This window comes from Tachysurus fulvidraco, chromosome 18, assembly GCF_022655615.1.
Source record: "Tachysurus fulvidraco isolate hzauxx_2018 chromosome 18, HZAU_PFXX_2.0, whole genome shotgun sequence".
NCBI lineage: Eukaryota > Metazoa > Chordata > Actinopteri > Siluriformes > Bagridae > Tachysurus > Tachysurus fulvidraco.
Genome location: NC_062535.1, coordinates 15,711,571 through 15,726,087, shown reverse-complemented (window position 1 = coordinate 15,726,087; position 14,517 = coordinate 15,711,571). Strand labels below are relative to the sequence as shown.

The following is a 14,517-nucleotide window of genomic DNA, read 5'->3' as shown; positions in this document are numbered from 1 at the left end:
CTTGTTGTCACGTGACTCTCCAGTCACCAGCCAACATGGCGGACGCCGAGGCTGTGAAAGCGCTGAGCGGTTTGTTAAACGGAATCGCGCAACGAGTTTATTACGGGAACTCGGAGATGACTGAGGAGCTGCTGAAGGATGAGCTCTATCCTGATGTCCCTCATGAGGAGTTCCGGGCGCTGTACGACAAGATGAGGGGTTTGTTAAAGGTATAAACTGCAGGATGGAAGCTAACGGATTTAGCCACAATCATCAAGTCTCCTAAACACACGACAAAACTATTCGGACATCATACAGAATAATTAACGCAGCAGATCTCAAACACACAGCTTTTATGCTTTATGCAATTCATTTACTCTAAATATATTCATTCATTCATACATCTACAAAAAGTACTTGATTCTGGTTAGGGTGGTACTGGGGACACTGGGTATATTGGGAACACTGGGTATACTGGGAACATGTGGGATACTGGAAACATTGGGGAAACTGTGGACACTGGGGAAACTGTGGATACTGGGAACACTGGGGATACTGGGAACATTGGGGATACTGGGAAATGTGGGATACTGGGAACACGGTGGAAACTGTGGACACTGGGAACATTGGGGATACTGGGAACACTGTGGACACTGGGAGCATTGGGGATACTGGGGCATACTGATACTGAGGTGGGAATAGACACACTATTCAGGCACCAGTTAATCACTGCACACCAAACACTCATTCACACACACTGTGTAGCCAAATTCTGCATTGTTTTTCGGGGGAAACCGGAGAACCCAGGAAAACAAATCTGTTTAGGACCCAACATGCAACCCTGGAGCTGTGAGGTGTCAGTGTTTCATGCTGTTTGTGCAAATAATTCACTTTCCAGTTGACTGACAGTTACAGGCACATCAAGGCAATGTAGTCATAAAAAACAGTTATTGCTGCTCTAAAATGTTTTGCTTCAAGCATTAGCCTCTAGATGGCAGTGTTTCCTTTGATCCCACTGTGGGTCTCGGCATGGAATTGTGGGCCACATTGACGCATGTGGTAGCCAAGTGGTTAAGGTGTTGGACTATCAATCGGAAGGTTGTGAGTTCAATCCCAGCTCCACTAAGCTGCCACTGTTGGGCCCCTGAGCAAGGCCCTTAACATTGATTGCTCAGTTGTATAAAATGAGAGAATGTAAATCGCTCTTGATAAGGACATCTGCCAAATGTTGTAAATATAAATTTTATTGTTACTACTATTACTGTTAAAATAATGGCTCACATCTTTTTTGCCCCTAATGCATCTAAAAAGCAGGAGTAAAGTATATAATAATAAAAAAAAAAGCTCCCCTTCTTGATCATCTTCCTTCTGTCTTGTGCTCAGTCTGTGGCCGTAGCAGATATGGACCAGACCCAGCTGGAGGCGTTTCTGACCGCACAGACACGTAAGCACGGAGGAGGCGGTACGTCCACCGAGCAGGCGGCAGCTCTGGCACGTTTCTGGAAAGGACACCGAGCCCGGGTGCGAGAGAGCCTGCTGGCACAGAGCCGCTGGGAGCCTGCGCTGAGGGGTTTGAGCTGGAGGGTGGACCTGCAGACCTCTACCAGTAGGGGGCAGACATCCAACAGCCCCGTAGCTCTGGTAGAGCTCGAGCTCGGGAGAAACGGCCAGGTGAGGGACAGAGATGCTATTTTCCTTTTTTTTGACAGAGAAACGTCAGACCTCAGTGTCACGTGAGGAATCATTTTAAGTCGATTCCTGTATTTTAGAGGGAAAATAATCGACAATGAGTTTGGGATGCCGCAGCCAACGCAAAGCGGAGTTACTGCTCCAACATTCGTTATTTTAGAGCTCTAACTAATTGATGATAAAAACGGTGATTAACGTGAAACGTGTTATGAAGCACACTTTGTTTTGGTTTTTCATTATACATAGCTGCATATGAATGCTAATGATTACAATAACTGTTGAAGACTAAAATAAATGGCCTTAAAGCAGATAACCGAGTTAATCAGACGAAGGAGACTTTTTGGGGGGGGGGGGGGACATCTGTTCTTTAATTTCTTGTCTCATGTTCACACTTTCTGATTTAGACGCTGTCACAATGCGTCCTCTGCAAATGATATATATATATATATATTTTTTTTAAATAAGCAGTGCAGCTGCATTTTGGATCATTTGCAGAGGACGCATTGTGTTCATAGGTAGACCTGCAGCAGTGCATTGCAGTAATCCAGTCTAGAAATGACAAGAGACTGAACAAGTACCTGAGCAGCCTGTGTGGACAAAAATGGCCGAATCCTTCTAATGTTATAGAGAAGAAAGTGACATGAGCGAGTCATGTTAGCAACATGAGAGGAAAAGGACAGATGATTGCCCATGGTTACCCCAAGGTTGTGAGCTAGGGTTAGGTTGAAGGGGTGATCAGATCGTTGTCCAGGGATATAGCAAGATCATGACCTGGGGATGAATCACCTGATGATCAGCTGTTCAGTTTTGCTGTCATATTTCTGCCAGGCATGCTGAGTTCTGATCAGAAGCTGTTGTATCTGATGGTGGGAAAGAGAAGATAAGTGGTAAGAGAACCCATGTGAGGAAATGACCTCCTCACGGGCTACCAAACTTCACTAGTACCTCGGTGTCTAGCTCGGTTTGCTCAACACGCTACCAGAACTTCCTCTTCTCTTCACTTTAACCACAGACTTAGCTTACTCATACATATATCCTGTGTTTGATCTACTTATTAAATACTCACTTTTACTGGTCTAGTTTCAGGGTGTTAAATGTTTTTTGCAAACTAAAGAGAAGAGCCTAAGCGTTAAGGGTAGTTTTGTCTCATGGCTGAGAAGGTGGAGTTGAACAAGTTTAGCTTTTATTATTTATTTAATAATAAATTAAATAATAAATAATGAGGGGGGGCACGGTGGCTTAGTGGTTAGCACGTTCGCCTCACACCTCCAGGGTTGGGGGTTCGATTCCCGCCTCCGCCTTGTGTGTGTGGAGTTTGCATGTTCTCCCCGTGCCTCAGGGGTTTCCTCCGGGTACTCCGGTTTCCTCCCCCGGTCCAAAGACATGCATGGTAGGTTGATTGGTAGGTTTCTTTGTTACAGCAGCAATGAGAAGGAAATGCAAATATACGGTAATGTGCAGGTTTGAAAAAATGCCATAAACAAAGAATGCTTTCAGAAATATAAATAATAAGTGTTTATTTCTGTCAATTTACAAAATGCAAAGTGAGCAAATAAAAGAAAATCTAAATCGAATCAATATTTGGTGTTACTAGCTTTTGCCTTCAAACCAGCATGAAGCGATAACACGACCCCCACAGAGCCCTGATCTCAACATCATCCAGTGTGTCTGGGATTACATGAAGAGACAGAAGGATGTAAGAAAGCCTTCAACTTGTATGCAGGTGTAGCTAGAAGAATTGCTGCTGTTTTGAAGGCAAATGCTGGTCACACCAAATACTGACTTGATTTAGATTTCTCTTTTGTTCATTCACTGCATTTTGTTTATTTTGTGAAAATAAATGTTTAACACTTCCATTTTTGAAAGCATTCTTTGTTTACAGCATTTTCTCATGACTGCCTAAAACTTTTGCACAGTACCGTATAAAAGAAGAGACATAATATAATATAATATAATAATATACAAGTCTGTGTGTAATATAATGAATGAATATAATATACAAGTTTCCCTTTCTGAACGGAATTAGTGAAATAAATCAACTTTTTAACGATATTATATTACTAATTGTATGAGTAACATACTTTTCGTCCAAAGTTGGAGTTACATTAATGTTGTGGAACATGTTTTATTAGCACGTTGCACACCTTTCAGAAAGTTTCAGGTGAACGCTTTAATAAAACACTCCTCATAGTTGAAGTGAGTCATAGCTGCATTTTAGTCACGATAAAGATGTGTCTATCACTTTTCATCCATTAGTGTTTTTGTCCTCTGTGATGCTGATGGAGCTGTTACAGGAAACTCGGATGCATTAGCAGCATTAGTAGCCATCTGGATTAAAATCTGATTCCATTGTTTCCCCCTGTGTCTCTTAGAACAATGAGCTTGAGATCACGCACACACAGACTGCACATTTCAGAATGCAAATGCACTTCTGTTTTCTTCTAAAGACACGCTCACTGACTACTTTCTGTTTTTACATTCAGATTATGCAAAGAACATTGTGCAGTTCACACCTCTGAATTTCGCAGCTTTCTCACGAAAGAAGAATTGTACCGAGGTGTCCGGCTTAAAACCAACAGCTTAGACGCTACTGAAGAGCCTGGAAAAAAAAATAGAATATGACGACTGTCACGAGTAACATAACATAATGAGTTAAAAAAGTTAATTTAAAAATTAAAAGTTCATTTAGAAATAAAAAAATTAGAAGTCCTATATATATAGTGGAGAGGATAGTTTACAAGCTTTAATATAAACCTATAATAAATGTATAGACCAGAATATCAGGAACATTTGCACACCTGCTTGTTTTATGTAAAGAGCCTGTGTCGGGTTAAACAATGTAATCATTAATCTCAATCTCTCTCTCTCTCTATCTCTCTCTCTTTCTCTTTCTCTCTCTTACAGGACTTGGAGTTGGTGTGCTTGGAGTTTGATGAAGTGAGGATTAACCAGGTTCTAAAGAAGATGGCAGAAATTCAAGAAAGCATCGACAGCATTGTGCATCACAGCTAGAGAGAGAATGTGTGTGTTTATGAACTTGTTATGAATCATCACTGATTACGGCGTCATTATCTCGTACTAAATTTGGTCAAAAAAAAACAACAAAAAATTTATTTATGGCCTTTCATTCTTTACAAGATTGTTTTATCTGGTATGTCGTCAGATTTTCCCATCGAAGAACATTTCGTAACAGGCCGAGTGCTGCACCTTCTCCACAGCGCTTTGCCAGTCTGCGGTGGACACATTTGTTTCTCTGGGCAGCTTTTTACATTAACAGTGTCAGTTTACAGCCATTAAAATGCTTTTTTTATTGTTATTATTAGATGTCTAGTCAAATCTAAAAAAAAAAAAAAATGGAGGCAGTTGCTGTGATATAAAATATTTATTTCACTGCATGCTGAGAACAATCAAGCAAAAGGCCAAAAGCTTCCAAAACCATAAATGCCATCAAATATTTAAAAGTAACGTTGCCTCAATGAATGGACTCAGGCTCCAGTAACACAAAAGTCTTAAGGGGTTCTTATCATCCTGGACACGATTACTACTATGTTCAAACTGTTTTTATGAACTTTTATTAGACATTATAGACATTTACTGATAAATGAATTTACAAAATATTGAGATTGAAATAAATCACTTTTAGCATCATTTTACAGTGACGTTTGTATCAGCCGGTGTTTTGTTAGAAGATGCGACGGATAGTGTGTATGAACTGTAAATAAAGTGTTAAATAATGTTGTGTGAGATAATGATTAAAAAGGAACACTATTAAATAAAATCAATTAATTAAAATTTAGTTTTATCCAACACAAGACATCAAGCGAGAAGGCTAGCTAGCGCTCAACAAAAATGAACAAAGCTTAACTTGTTGGATGTTTAATGAAATGAAACGCTGTTTTAGAGCATTAGCAATTTACTTTCTTTTATTTTCTGATATGTTTTATAAAAAACAAAATGAAAATAAATATCCAAAAACAAGATTTGTTACAACAAGAAATCGATTTTATTACGGTAACCTTTGTAACAATCCTTGTTTGAAAGAATGTAATGAACAATTTGTGTGATTCGAAGAGCACCAAAAGTGTGATAAAAGTTTTAATAAAGTTTGCTAATTGATAACAAAACCAAAAGAATTCTATGCTAATTTATAAAACCAGACAAAAGCTAATCGACGCCTGCTAACTTATAGCTAGCTGGTAAAAGCAGGAAAGAGAAGTGATGTAGTTTTATGCTGTTTTCAATATTACAAATAATAGTAATAACAACAACAATAATAGTAATAATAAAAATTCACATAAGCTAGTAAATGCTAGCTAGCAAAGATGAAGCTAAACGAGAAGTGTGTAAATCCAAGCTACAAACTTGTTTATCTTAAACAATCGAAGTTGAACCTGTTTTAGGAAAACAAATGTTTGATAGTTTCATATATTATCAGTTCTTTAGATCGTTAAAAACATGTTCATTAAAAGAAAAATAGAATAAGATTCTGTCACAATAACGCGCGCACGCGCACACACACATACAATATATACACATACACACATAACTAACGAAGGAAAGCTTTAACAAGGTACACAATTTAATATGAATTGAGTGACTTAATCTTTGTTGTAATTAGTACATCTGGTTGTGTCTGGATAAAGACAGGGAAGTGCTTTAAATGACATAATGGCATCATTTTTAAACAAAATTACACAACTGCAACAGTTTATATATATAAACCTTTATTTCCATTATATTTCTTACTTCCGCCTATAAATAAGGAAGCCCCGCCCACTCAGGCTGGTAGCCCGTGTGTGTGCGTGTGTGCGTGTGTGTGTGTGTGTGTGTGTGTGTGTGTGTGTGTGTGTGTGTGTGTGTGTGTGTGTGTGTGTGTGTGTGTGTGTGTGTGTGTGTGCGCGCGTGCGGAACGCTGAAGCTCCTAAGATGACTAATAGCGTTTCATTTGTTTCCGCTAATCACTGAACAGGTTTCACTGTGGATTAAAGTCGGAGCTTCTAAGCTGATAAACTACAAGCCATCATAATACATATTTCATCATCATCATCATCATCATCATCAGCAGCAGCAGCAGCAGCAGCAGCAGCAGCATCATTAAGGGAGCGGTGGAAATTGTTTAAGCTGTTTGGAGTCACTACGCTCCATTATTACAGCAAAGGAGGCGTCAGGAAGATGTTCTGTGGAGGAGATTTGACACTTTAATACAGGAGGTAAGACTAAGTTTTGGACTAAAAATCAGTAAATAAAATACACAACCAGGTGCAGTGTGGTTTAGTGTCGTGGTGTTGTTGTTCAGGACAGGTGGGAAATGTAGAAAACACACCTGCGGTACGGGTGTGTGGAGGATCTGGAGATATGCTTAAGTGTAGGGGCTTCTATTCATTATAGATCTCAGAGAGAGAGAGAGAGAGAGAGAGAGAGAGAGAGAGAGAGAGAGAGAGAAAGCGAGAGAGAGAAAGAAAGGGAGAGAGAGAGAGAGAAAGGGAGAGAGAGAAGGAGAGAAAGAGAGTTAAAGCGAGAGAGAGAAAGAGAGAGAGAGGGAGAGAGAATGAGAGAGAGAGGGAGAGAGAGAGAGAAAGAAAGGGAGAGAGAGAGAAAGAAAGAGAGAATGAGAGAGAGAGGGAGAGAGAGAGAGAGAGAAAGAAAGGGAGAGAGAAAGAAAGAGAGAGAGAGAGAAGGAAAGAGAGAAAGAGAGAGAGAAATAAAGAGAGAGAGAAAATCACATTTGATATGAGATTAACAGTCAACAGCTACATATGGTTGAAATGACAATAAGTCTTCTTGACTTGACTTGACTGAAGGTGCATCACAATGTTTCAACTGTGTGTCATAGTTGATGTTTGACTCGTCTGTCAAACTGACAGTATTTTTGTTTTTCCCACAGCGAGTGTCACCCGATTTTTTATTTATTTTTTTTGCCTGCTGCTTCACACACATCCATCTGAGCGAATTTGTAGTTGTTACACCTGCTCTGATTTACTGTTTAATCGCATATACAGCTTGAAAAGTTTTCACATTTGTTACCTTTATTAGACAATGGAGATGTCAGTAAAGACCCCAGCGAGCTGCTCAGCATATGCCCTGAGTACGCATCCAGGGATGTTGTCTGGTCCGGCGGCTTTGTGTACGCTGATCCGGCTCAGCGTGTTGCAGACATCAGTGGAGGAGAGTATTATTGGAGGGTGGTCGGCCGTGGGTTTGAGCTTGGTGGCAGTTTCTCTGTTGTCTCTCTCAAAATGAGCATAAAAGTCATTAAGCTCATTCAAGAAGAGGACATCAGTGGCAGCGGGGGTGGAGTGGGAGGATTTGTAATCACTGATGGCCTGGATGCCTTGCCACATGCGTCAGGGGTCAGAGTTGGAAAAATGCTCCTCTATCTTTTGCTTCTAGCAGTGCTTGGCCTCTCTGATGCCCCTCTTCAGGTTAGCTCTGGATGTGCTGTAGGCCTGTGCATCGCCTGATCTGAAGCCAGTAGTGCGTGCCTTCAGCAGGAGGCGCACATCCTTGTTCATCCATGGCTTCTGATTTGCATATGTGATGATCTGTTTCTGAGTAGTAACACTGTCTATGGTGGTATTGATGTAATCCAGGAGTAGACCCGGATGGGATCATCTCCTGTTGGTGAAGGTTGTAGCTCATCTTCGCTGTGTGTGTGTGTGTGTGTGTGAGAAAATCCCAGGAGACCAGCAGCTTGCACCACCAACAACTGTATTGTGGCTGATTAAATATTTGCCTGCATAAACAGGTGTTCCTGCTAAAGTGTGGCTACTGTTGGAGTCGAGTGTGAACCGAGTGCCTGAAATATCGAATTTCACAGTAATCATCGCACAACAATCCCTGAAGAATAATCAGAGAAAATAACCCTTATCTCCATAACGAGAAACTCAGCCTTCAGGGAGAATTGGCCTTCTGATGATCTCCTGTTGAGCTTGTAGGTATCAGCGGGTCGGGACGGTCAGGAGGTCTGGTCTGTTACGAGAGCAGAGAGTTGGAAGATTCCATATGTGTCTTAGGAAGTCTGTGAGTCTGTAGTGAGCTTATTTGTTGACCATTTTTTAAAGATAATGCTTAGGGACACAAGAGAAGAAACACGAATGACAGCCAAAACATCACGAGCGAACAAGAAACAGATGTATTTATCATGACTTAGCAAACATTGACCTTAACTGATGAAATGACATGTCTGTCATCGCATAATCATGGAAAACGAGAAGTAAATGAGTAACTACCTCTGTGAAATGGTTAAATACGAGTAATTAAATTCATGGATAATAAAAAGCACTGATAAAGAGCCATAAATTCAATCAGTACAAAGTATAAAGCTACAGGGTACAGCTTGTTTCTCACAGATAAAAGACATTAACGGATGATTTTATTAACGGCCTCAGCGTCAGGTTATTATCGCACATTATAACAGCAGCACTGAAGGTTTATTAAAGTGTGAAGAAGAAGAAGAAGAAGAAGCCGACGTGCATAATTTTTTTTTTTTTTTTAAGAAAGACCCGACCTGATACGAAAAAATTAGACCCGAGTCCGACCCGACCCGTTGGCATTTTTTTTTTACCCGACCGGACCCGAATGTTGCATAACTCTACACTAAAGTAACCGCTACAGAGTGGAGTCAAAATTGATTGACAGGTCTGTTTCAACAGAATTAGCTTACCGCCAGCCACACGTCGCCAGCCACATGTCGCAAGTGGTCTTAGCAAACAGAGGAGAGGTTGGAAAAGGACTCGAGTCGATGCACACACACACACACACACACACACACACACACACACACGAGATACAGTAGTTCGGGTCCTCTCGGGTCCATTCGGTAAAAACACATTCATTTTAAATTACCCGAGACCCGATGCCTCTATTGTTAGACCCGACCCGTGTCCGAGGCACAAGTGAAACTTTTAGACCCGAACCCGCTCGGGTCTCGGGTCAGACCTCGGGTTTTCGGATCTAAGTGGACCCGTGAAGACCTCTAGAAGAAGCTTTAGAAGAAACCGTTCTGTTGGTTCATGAAGCTCATCAGTGACAGCCATGTTTTATGTGATTACACACAGCAACACGTTCCCTAGATTTAAAACCGACTTTGCTCCGATATTTTTCATAAACGTCCACAACACATCGGCAGCTCAGATTGAGAAGCCACATCAGTTTTTTTCCCCACAAACTCTCTTTGGAGGAGAAACTCAAGGTGTTCAAACTTCGTGCAAACTTTGGAATAAAGTTAACACACACATAGCACCATAACACACACATAGCACCGAGCTCCTTTCCGTTCATGTACGTGGAACATGAGTACAGCTCTCATAGAAAGTCATTACATGACATGTGTCTTCACTGGTAGGGATTTCAAAGAAGAATCCTACGCTTTCACCAATTCCAGTCATTTTTATCTTTTTTTTTTTTTTTTGGGGATGTTTTGAATGCAACGTCGATAAAACATTTTTGGAACAAAAGGTGAAGGGTAACCATCATGAAAAAAAAACATTGTCAGTGCGTGACACTTTTCTGTGGGTGTTATTTAAAGCACTGAATAAGGAAGGAAGCTTTTTCTCCAGAGATAAGGGTGACGTGAGTCTGAAAGTCAAAATAATCACTTGTTAGACACTTGTATTTGACACTTCTTCTTCTTCTTTTTTTTTTACACGACGAGCGAAATAAATGGAGTTGTTGTGTTGTGTGCATGTTCAGCACTGAACGCCTTTGTCACGTCTCACTCTACAGCGATGCTTAATAGGAAGCTAGTATGAATGTAGACACTCTAGAATCTGTAGCGTGTCATAACTATGTGTTATTATCTAGTTTACTAAGGGGTGATGTGTATGTGTGTATATATATACATATATATATATATATATATATATATATATATATATATATATATATATATATATATATATGGTTTGTTTTTTTTCCCACACGAATGTTCATATTTTCAAAGTAAATGTTGCTATCAAACCCGTTTCCGCTCTCTGAGATCAGCCTCTGAAATTTGAAGTTGTTTATCTACAATCACAACAAAAATTACGTGTTAAATTATCAGCAGAGGGACAAACACACGTTTCGCACCGAAAGCCAACAGAATCCTGACTCACTTTAGATCAGACACTGGCTGCTTAACCAGATGTTTTGTCGCGGCAGCAGAGTTAGCAAATAACACAAGACAACGTATATTTCAGTAAGGAGGGCATGGTGGCTTAGTGGTTAGCACGTTCGCCTCACACCTACAGGGTCGGGGGTTCGATTCCCGCCTCCGCCTTGTGTGTGTGGAGTTTGCATGTTCTCCCCGTGCCTCGGGGGTTTCCTCCGGGTACTCCGGTTTCCTCCCCCGGTCCAAAGACATGCATGGTAGGTTGATTGGCGTCTCTGGAAAATTGTCCGTAGTGTGTGTGTGTGAGTGAATGAGAGTGTGTGTGTGCCCTGTTATGGGTTGGCACTCTGTCTAGGGTCCGTGAACCCAGGTAGTTCGGATAAGAAAATGAATGAATGAAATTGCAGTAAACTGAGCAAATGAAATACGATACGCTTCATTACAGATACATGTAGAATAGCAGATTTAGAGAGCTGATGGTTTAAGTTCCAATAGCAGGTAAGAAAATGTAACAAACACCATATTTAAAAAAAAAAGAAAAGAAAATCTGAAAATCGGCATTAAATATTTCTGTAACGTGATGAAGAATGTAGAGTTTACCCTGAAAATACAAGGTCAAGCAGGTGATTGTTTGTGGCTGTTATATTTATGGCTTCCTCTGTTTCTCTGTTTCACACACAAACCTTTAATTGAAATCATGAGGTGGGAAGAATCAGGGACACATGACACCGCTCTGCTGTGAGATACAGACAGGGAGACAGAAAGAAAAGTTAAACAAAAAGCCAAGAGACTTGCAAAATATCAGCACCAAGGCCATGAGACAGATTAGGTTATTACAGAGCAAGTGTTGGGTAACAGCGTGAGACACGTGGAGCTTAAAGAGAAGTAAGAAAAGAACGAGAGATCGGGAATAAAGCAGTCGATATGCAGGCGGTCGTCCCATATCCGTTCTGGCACAAACTCAACCTCGCTCTCCAGCGCTTCGGGTCCGAGTGGAGAATCTCCGGCTCGCTCGTGGAGCTCAGCATCGGGCCGCCCTGCTCCTTCTCCAGCTTCTGCTCCAGCTGTGAGTAAAGCCAGCAATTTCACTAACGAACCTCTGATGACGTCAAATCTCTCATCTCTCTCTGTGGTCTGATGGTGTTTGTGTGGTCCTGAGAAACAGAATCATGTTTTTTTTACTTATAGTTTTGGGGTGTGGTGGTGTAGCGGGAAAAAATTAGTGAAAAAAACAATAAAAACAAAAATGTTCTTTCTTTTGCAGAGCTGTAAAATGTACAGATTCAAAAGTACAGTGTTACGGTCATTAATCAATAATCCCATGGCTATTAATGCTAAAGATGCCTAAAGTCTCGTCACAACCGACTCTGACAGACACACGACAGTAAATTCATAATGAGGTTAATTATTTTTGCACCAGGATTTCTCACAAATGCAGTTTTGTACTTTTAGGAAGTGCCACCTCTTAGAACGGCCTGCTATCTTGCCTTATCTTCGACATGCTGCTGATGATGTCATAGTGCAAGAGGAAGTCTTCTTTTATTATGTGTCACATACATATTACTGCACAGTGAAAGGCTTTTCTTCACATATCTCAACTTAGGAGATGAGGTCATGTTTTCACGTTTTTATTTCATCTAGGCAGGACTACTATAACTCGCTTTATTTTGTGATCAGCCAGACGGCTTTATCCCGCTTGCAGCTTGTTCAAAGTGTTGTGTGGGGTAAAAAAGAGGGAGCATATTACTCCTATTCTGCGCTCAATACACTGGTTGCCTGTTTGTTTTAGAGTTGGATTTTAAAATTTTGCTCCTCGTTTATAAATCTTTGAACGGTCCCCCCCCCCCCCATCTCAGTGAGTTATCGGTTGCGCATCAACCCTCTAGATCCCTTCAGTCTTCCAACCAGGATCTATTGTTTACCCCAAAGTCAAGGCTTAAGTGCAGGGGAGATCGTGCTTTTTGTATTGCTGCCCCCAGGCTCTGGAACGCCTTGCCACTGTCCATTAGACAAGCCTCTTCTCTAAATATTTTTAAGTCCAGGCTAAAGACATTTTTATTTTCAAAAGCATATGGCTGATGGGTTGCCTGTATGATTTTTCTGTTTGTTTTGTTGTGTGTTTTTTCTGTTTTTAATGACCTAATGGAAAGCACATTGGTCGATAGAAGTTGTAAGTAATTGTGCTATATAAATAAATTGTCATTGTTAAGGTCATGGCCCTGGAGCAGAGAGGGTTAAGGGCCTTGCTCAAGGGCCCAAGATTGGCTAGGACTTGAACTTCTTCTGATCAACAACCCAGAGCCTTAACCATTTGAGCCAACACAACAGGCCACCACCGCACAGTTGTTAAGAGATCAAGACACACACTTTGGCTCTCCATTTGTTCTGCAATTTGCTCTGAATCTCAGGTCATGGAATGTTTTACAGAGCTCAGGTGACCTGAGAGAGACACAAGGCGCTGGACTGTGTAAAGTTTGGTGACTTTGTGATAACATCTTTTTTCATTTTTTTTTCCCAGGTGGAAAGTGTATACCTAAGATGCCTGCCAGCTGGAATAAAACCAAGCTCCTTGGAGTGATGATGATGGTCAACTTCCTGATCTACATTCTGATAGAGGTGTCACGGAGTTATTCCAACTGGGAAGACACAAAGCCCATCATTCCACCTGAGAAATTCTGGAAAAACCCTGAAAACAGCGACGCCTATTGGAACCGCAAGCAGCAGGTTCTCGAATACGAAAACAACCCATTAATCAGTTCCAGCACTGCTGATGCCACCACGGTGTACCACACAGAGGCAATGCAGACCTCCACTCGTTTGAACTCCACCGCCAAGAGAGATCACTGCGAACCGAACTTTACAGTAACCGCACAGGTTAAGGATTTCAGTTCTCTGCCTCAGCGCTTCAAAGATTTCCTGCTGTATATGAAATGCCAGTCCTACCCGATGCTAATAGATGCCCCAGGTGTGTGTTCTGAAACGCCTTTCCTGCTGCTTGCTGTGAAGTCAATGACCCCTCATTTTGATCGGCGACAGGCTATCCGGGAGTCCTGGGGACGCGCCGGGATCCTGAGCAATCGCCGCGTGGCCACCGTTTTCCTCCTGGGCACGACACCACAAAGTGATTTCTTCCCAAACGTTTCAGGGATGCTTCATTACGAGGCATCTTTACATGATGACTTGCTTCAGTGGGACTTTCGTGACACCTTCTTCAACCTCACATTGAAGGAAGTGCTTTTCCTTAACTGGATGGCCGAGCGCTGCCCTTCGGCTCAGTTCATCTTCAAGGGTGATGACGACATTTTCGTGAACACCCGAAACATCCTGAATTTCCTCGACGGACTCTCGGACTCAAAGGCACGAGATTTATTTGTCGGAGACGTGATCAGTGGTGCCGGGCCGCACAGGGACATGAAGCTAAAGTACTACATCCCTGAGAGTTTCTTTGTTGGAGGTTATCCACCATATGCGGGCGGTGGAGGCTTCCTTTTCTCTTCTGACGTGGGGATCCGGTTGAGGAACATCTCTCAGCAAGTCTCTCTCTTTCCCATCGATGACGTCTACACCGGCATGTGCCTGCAGAAGCTTGGTCTGGTCCCGGAGAAGCACCAAGGATTTAGGACTTTTAACATAGAGGAAAAGTACAAAGAGAGTGCCTGTATGTACCAGAGCTTAATGCTGGTGCATCCCAGGAGTCCTCAGGAGATGATTCAAATCTGGAGTTGGATTAGCGACCCAAAGCTGAGCTGCAAATGAGA

General features: G+C 41.6%; 2 protein-coding genes across 3 annotated transcripts in view; both read left to right on the top strand.

The window, feature by feature from the left end:
- Positions 1-5,403, top strand: commd1 (copper metabolism (Murr1) domain containing 1). The gene is made up of 3 exons (XM_027178921.2): positions 1-209; positions 1,363-1,650; positions 4,573-5,403. The coding sequence occupies exons 1-3, from the start codon at positions 36-38 to the stop codon at positions 4,678-4,680; spliced, it is 570 nt and encodes a 189-aa protein (XP_027034722.2). The 5' UTR covers positions 1-35; the 3' UTR covers positions 4,681-5,403.
- Positions 5,404-6,521: 1,118 nt separating this feature from the next.
- The window catches only part of b3gnt2a (UDP-GlcNAc:betaGal beta-1,3-N-acetylglucosaminyltransferase 2a), a 9,865-nt gene continuing 1,869 nt past the window's right edge, over positions 6,522-14,517 (top strand). Inside the window, exons 1-2 of one of the 2 annotated variants that reach the window (XM_047803416.1) lie at positions 6,522-6,878; positions 13,278-14,517. The exon at positions 13,278-14,517 is cut by the window's right edge and continues 1,869 nt beyond it. In XM_047803416.1, coding sequence (XP_047659372.1) covers positions 13,298-14,515 — 1,218 coding nt within the window. In that variant the 5' untranslated portion in view covers positions 6,522-6,878; positions 13,278-13,297 and the 3' untranslated portion in view covers positions 14,516-14,517. Of the gene's footprint in view, positions 6,879-11,683; positions 11,826-13,277 lie in introns of those variants that run through there. The other variant, XM_027178936.2, reaches the window with a different exon arrangement.

Excerpts from the sequence above, each read along its gene's own strand:
- commd1 (XM_027178921.2), top strand. The coding sequence starts at position 36 with ATGGCGGACGCCGAGGCTGTGAAAGCGCTGAGCGGTTTGTTAAACGGA. Across the intron at positions 210-1,362 it reads AGATGAGGGGTTTGTTAAAG|TCTGTGGCCGTAGCAGATAT; the intron begins GTATAAACTGCA and ends TCTTGTGCTCAG. Across the intron at positions 1,651-4,572 it reads AGCTCGGGAGAAACGGCCAG|GACTTGGAGTTGGTGTGCTT; the intron begins GTGAGGGACAGA and ends TCTCTCTTACAG.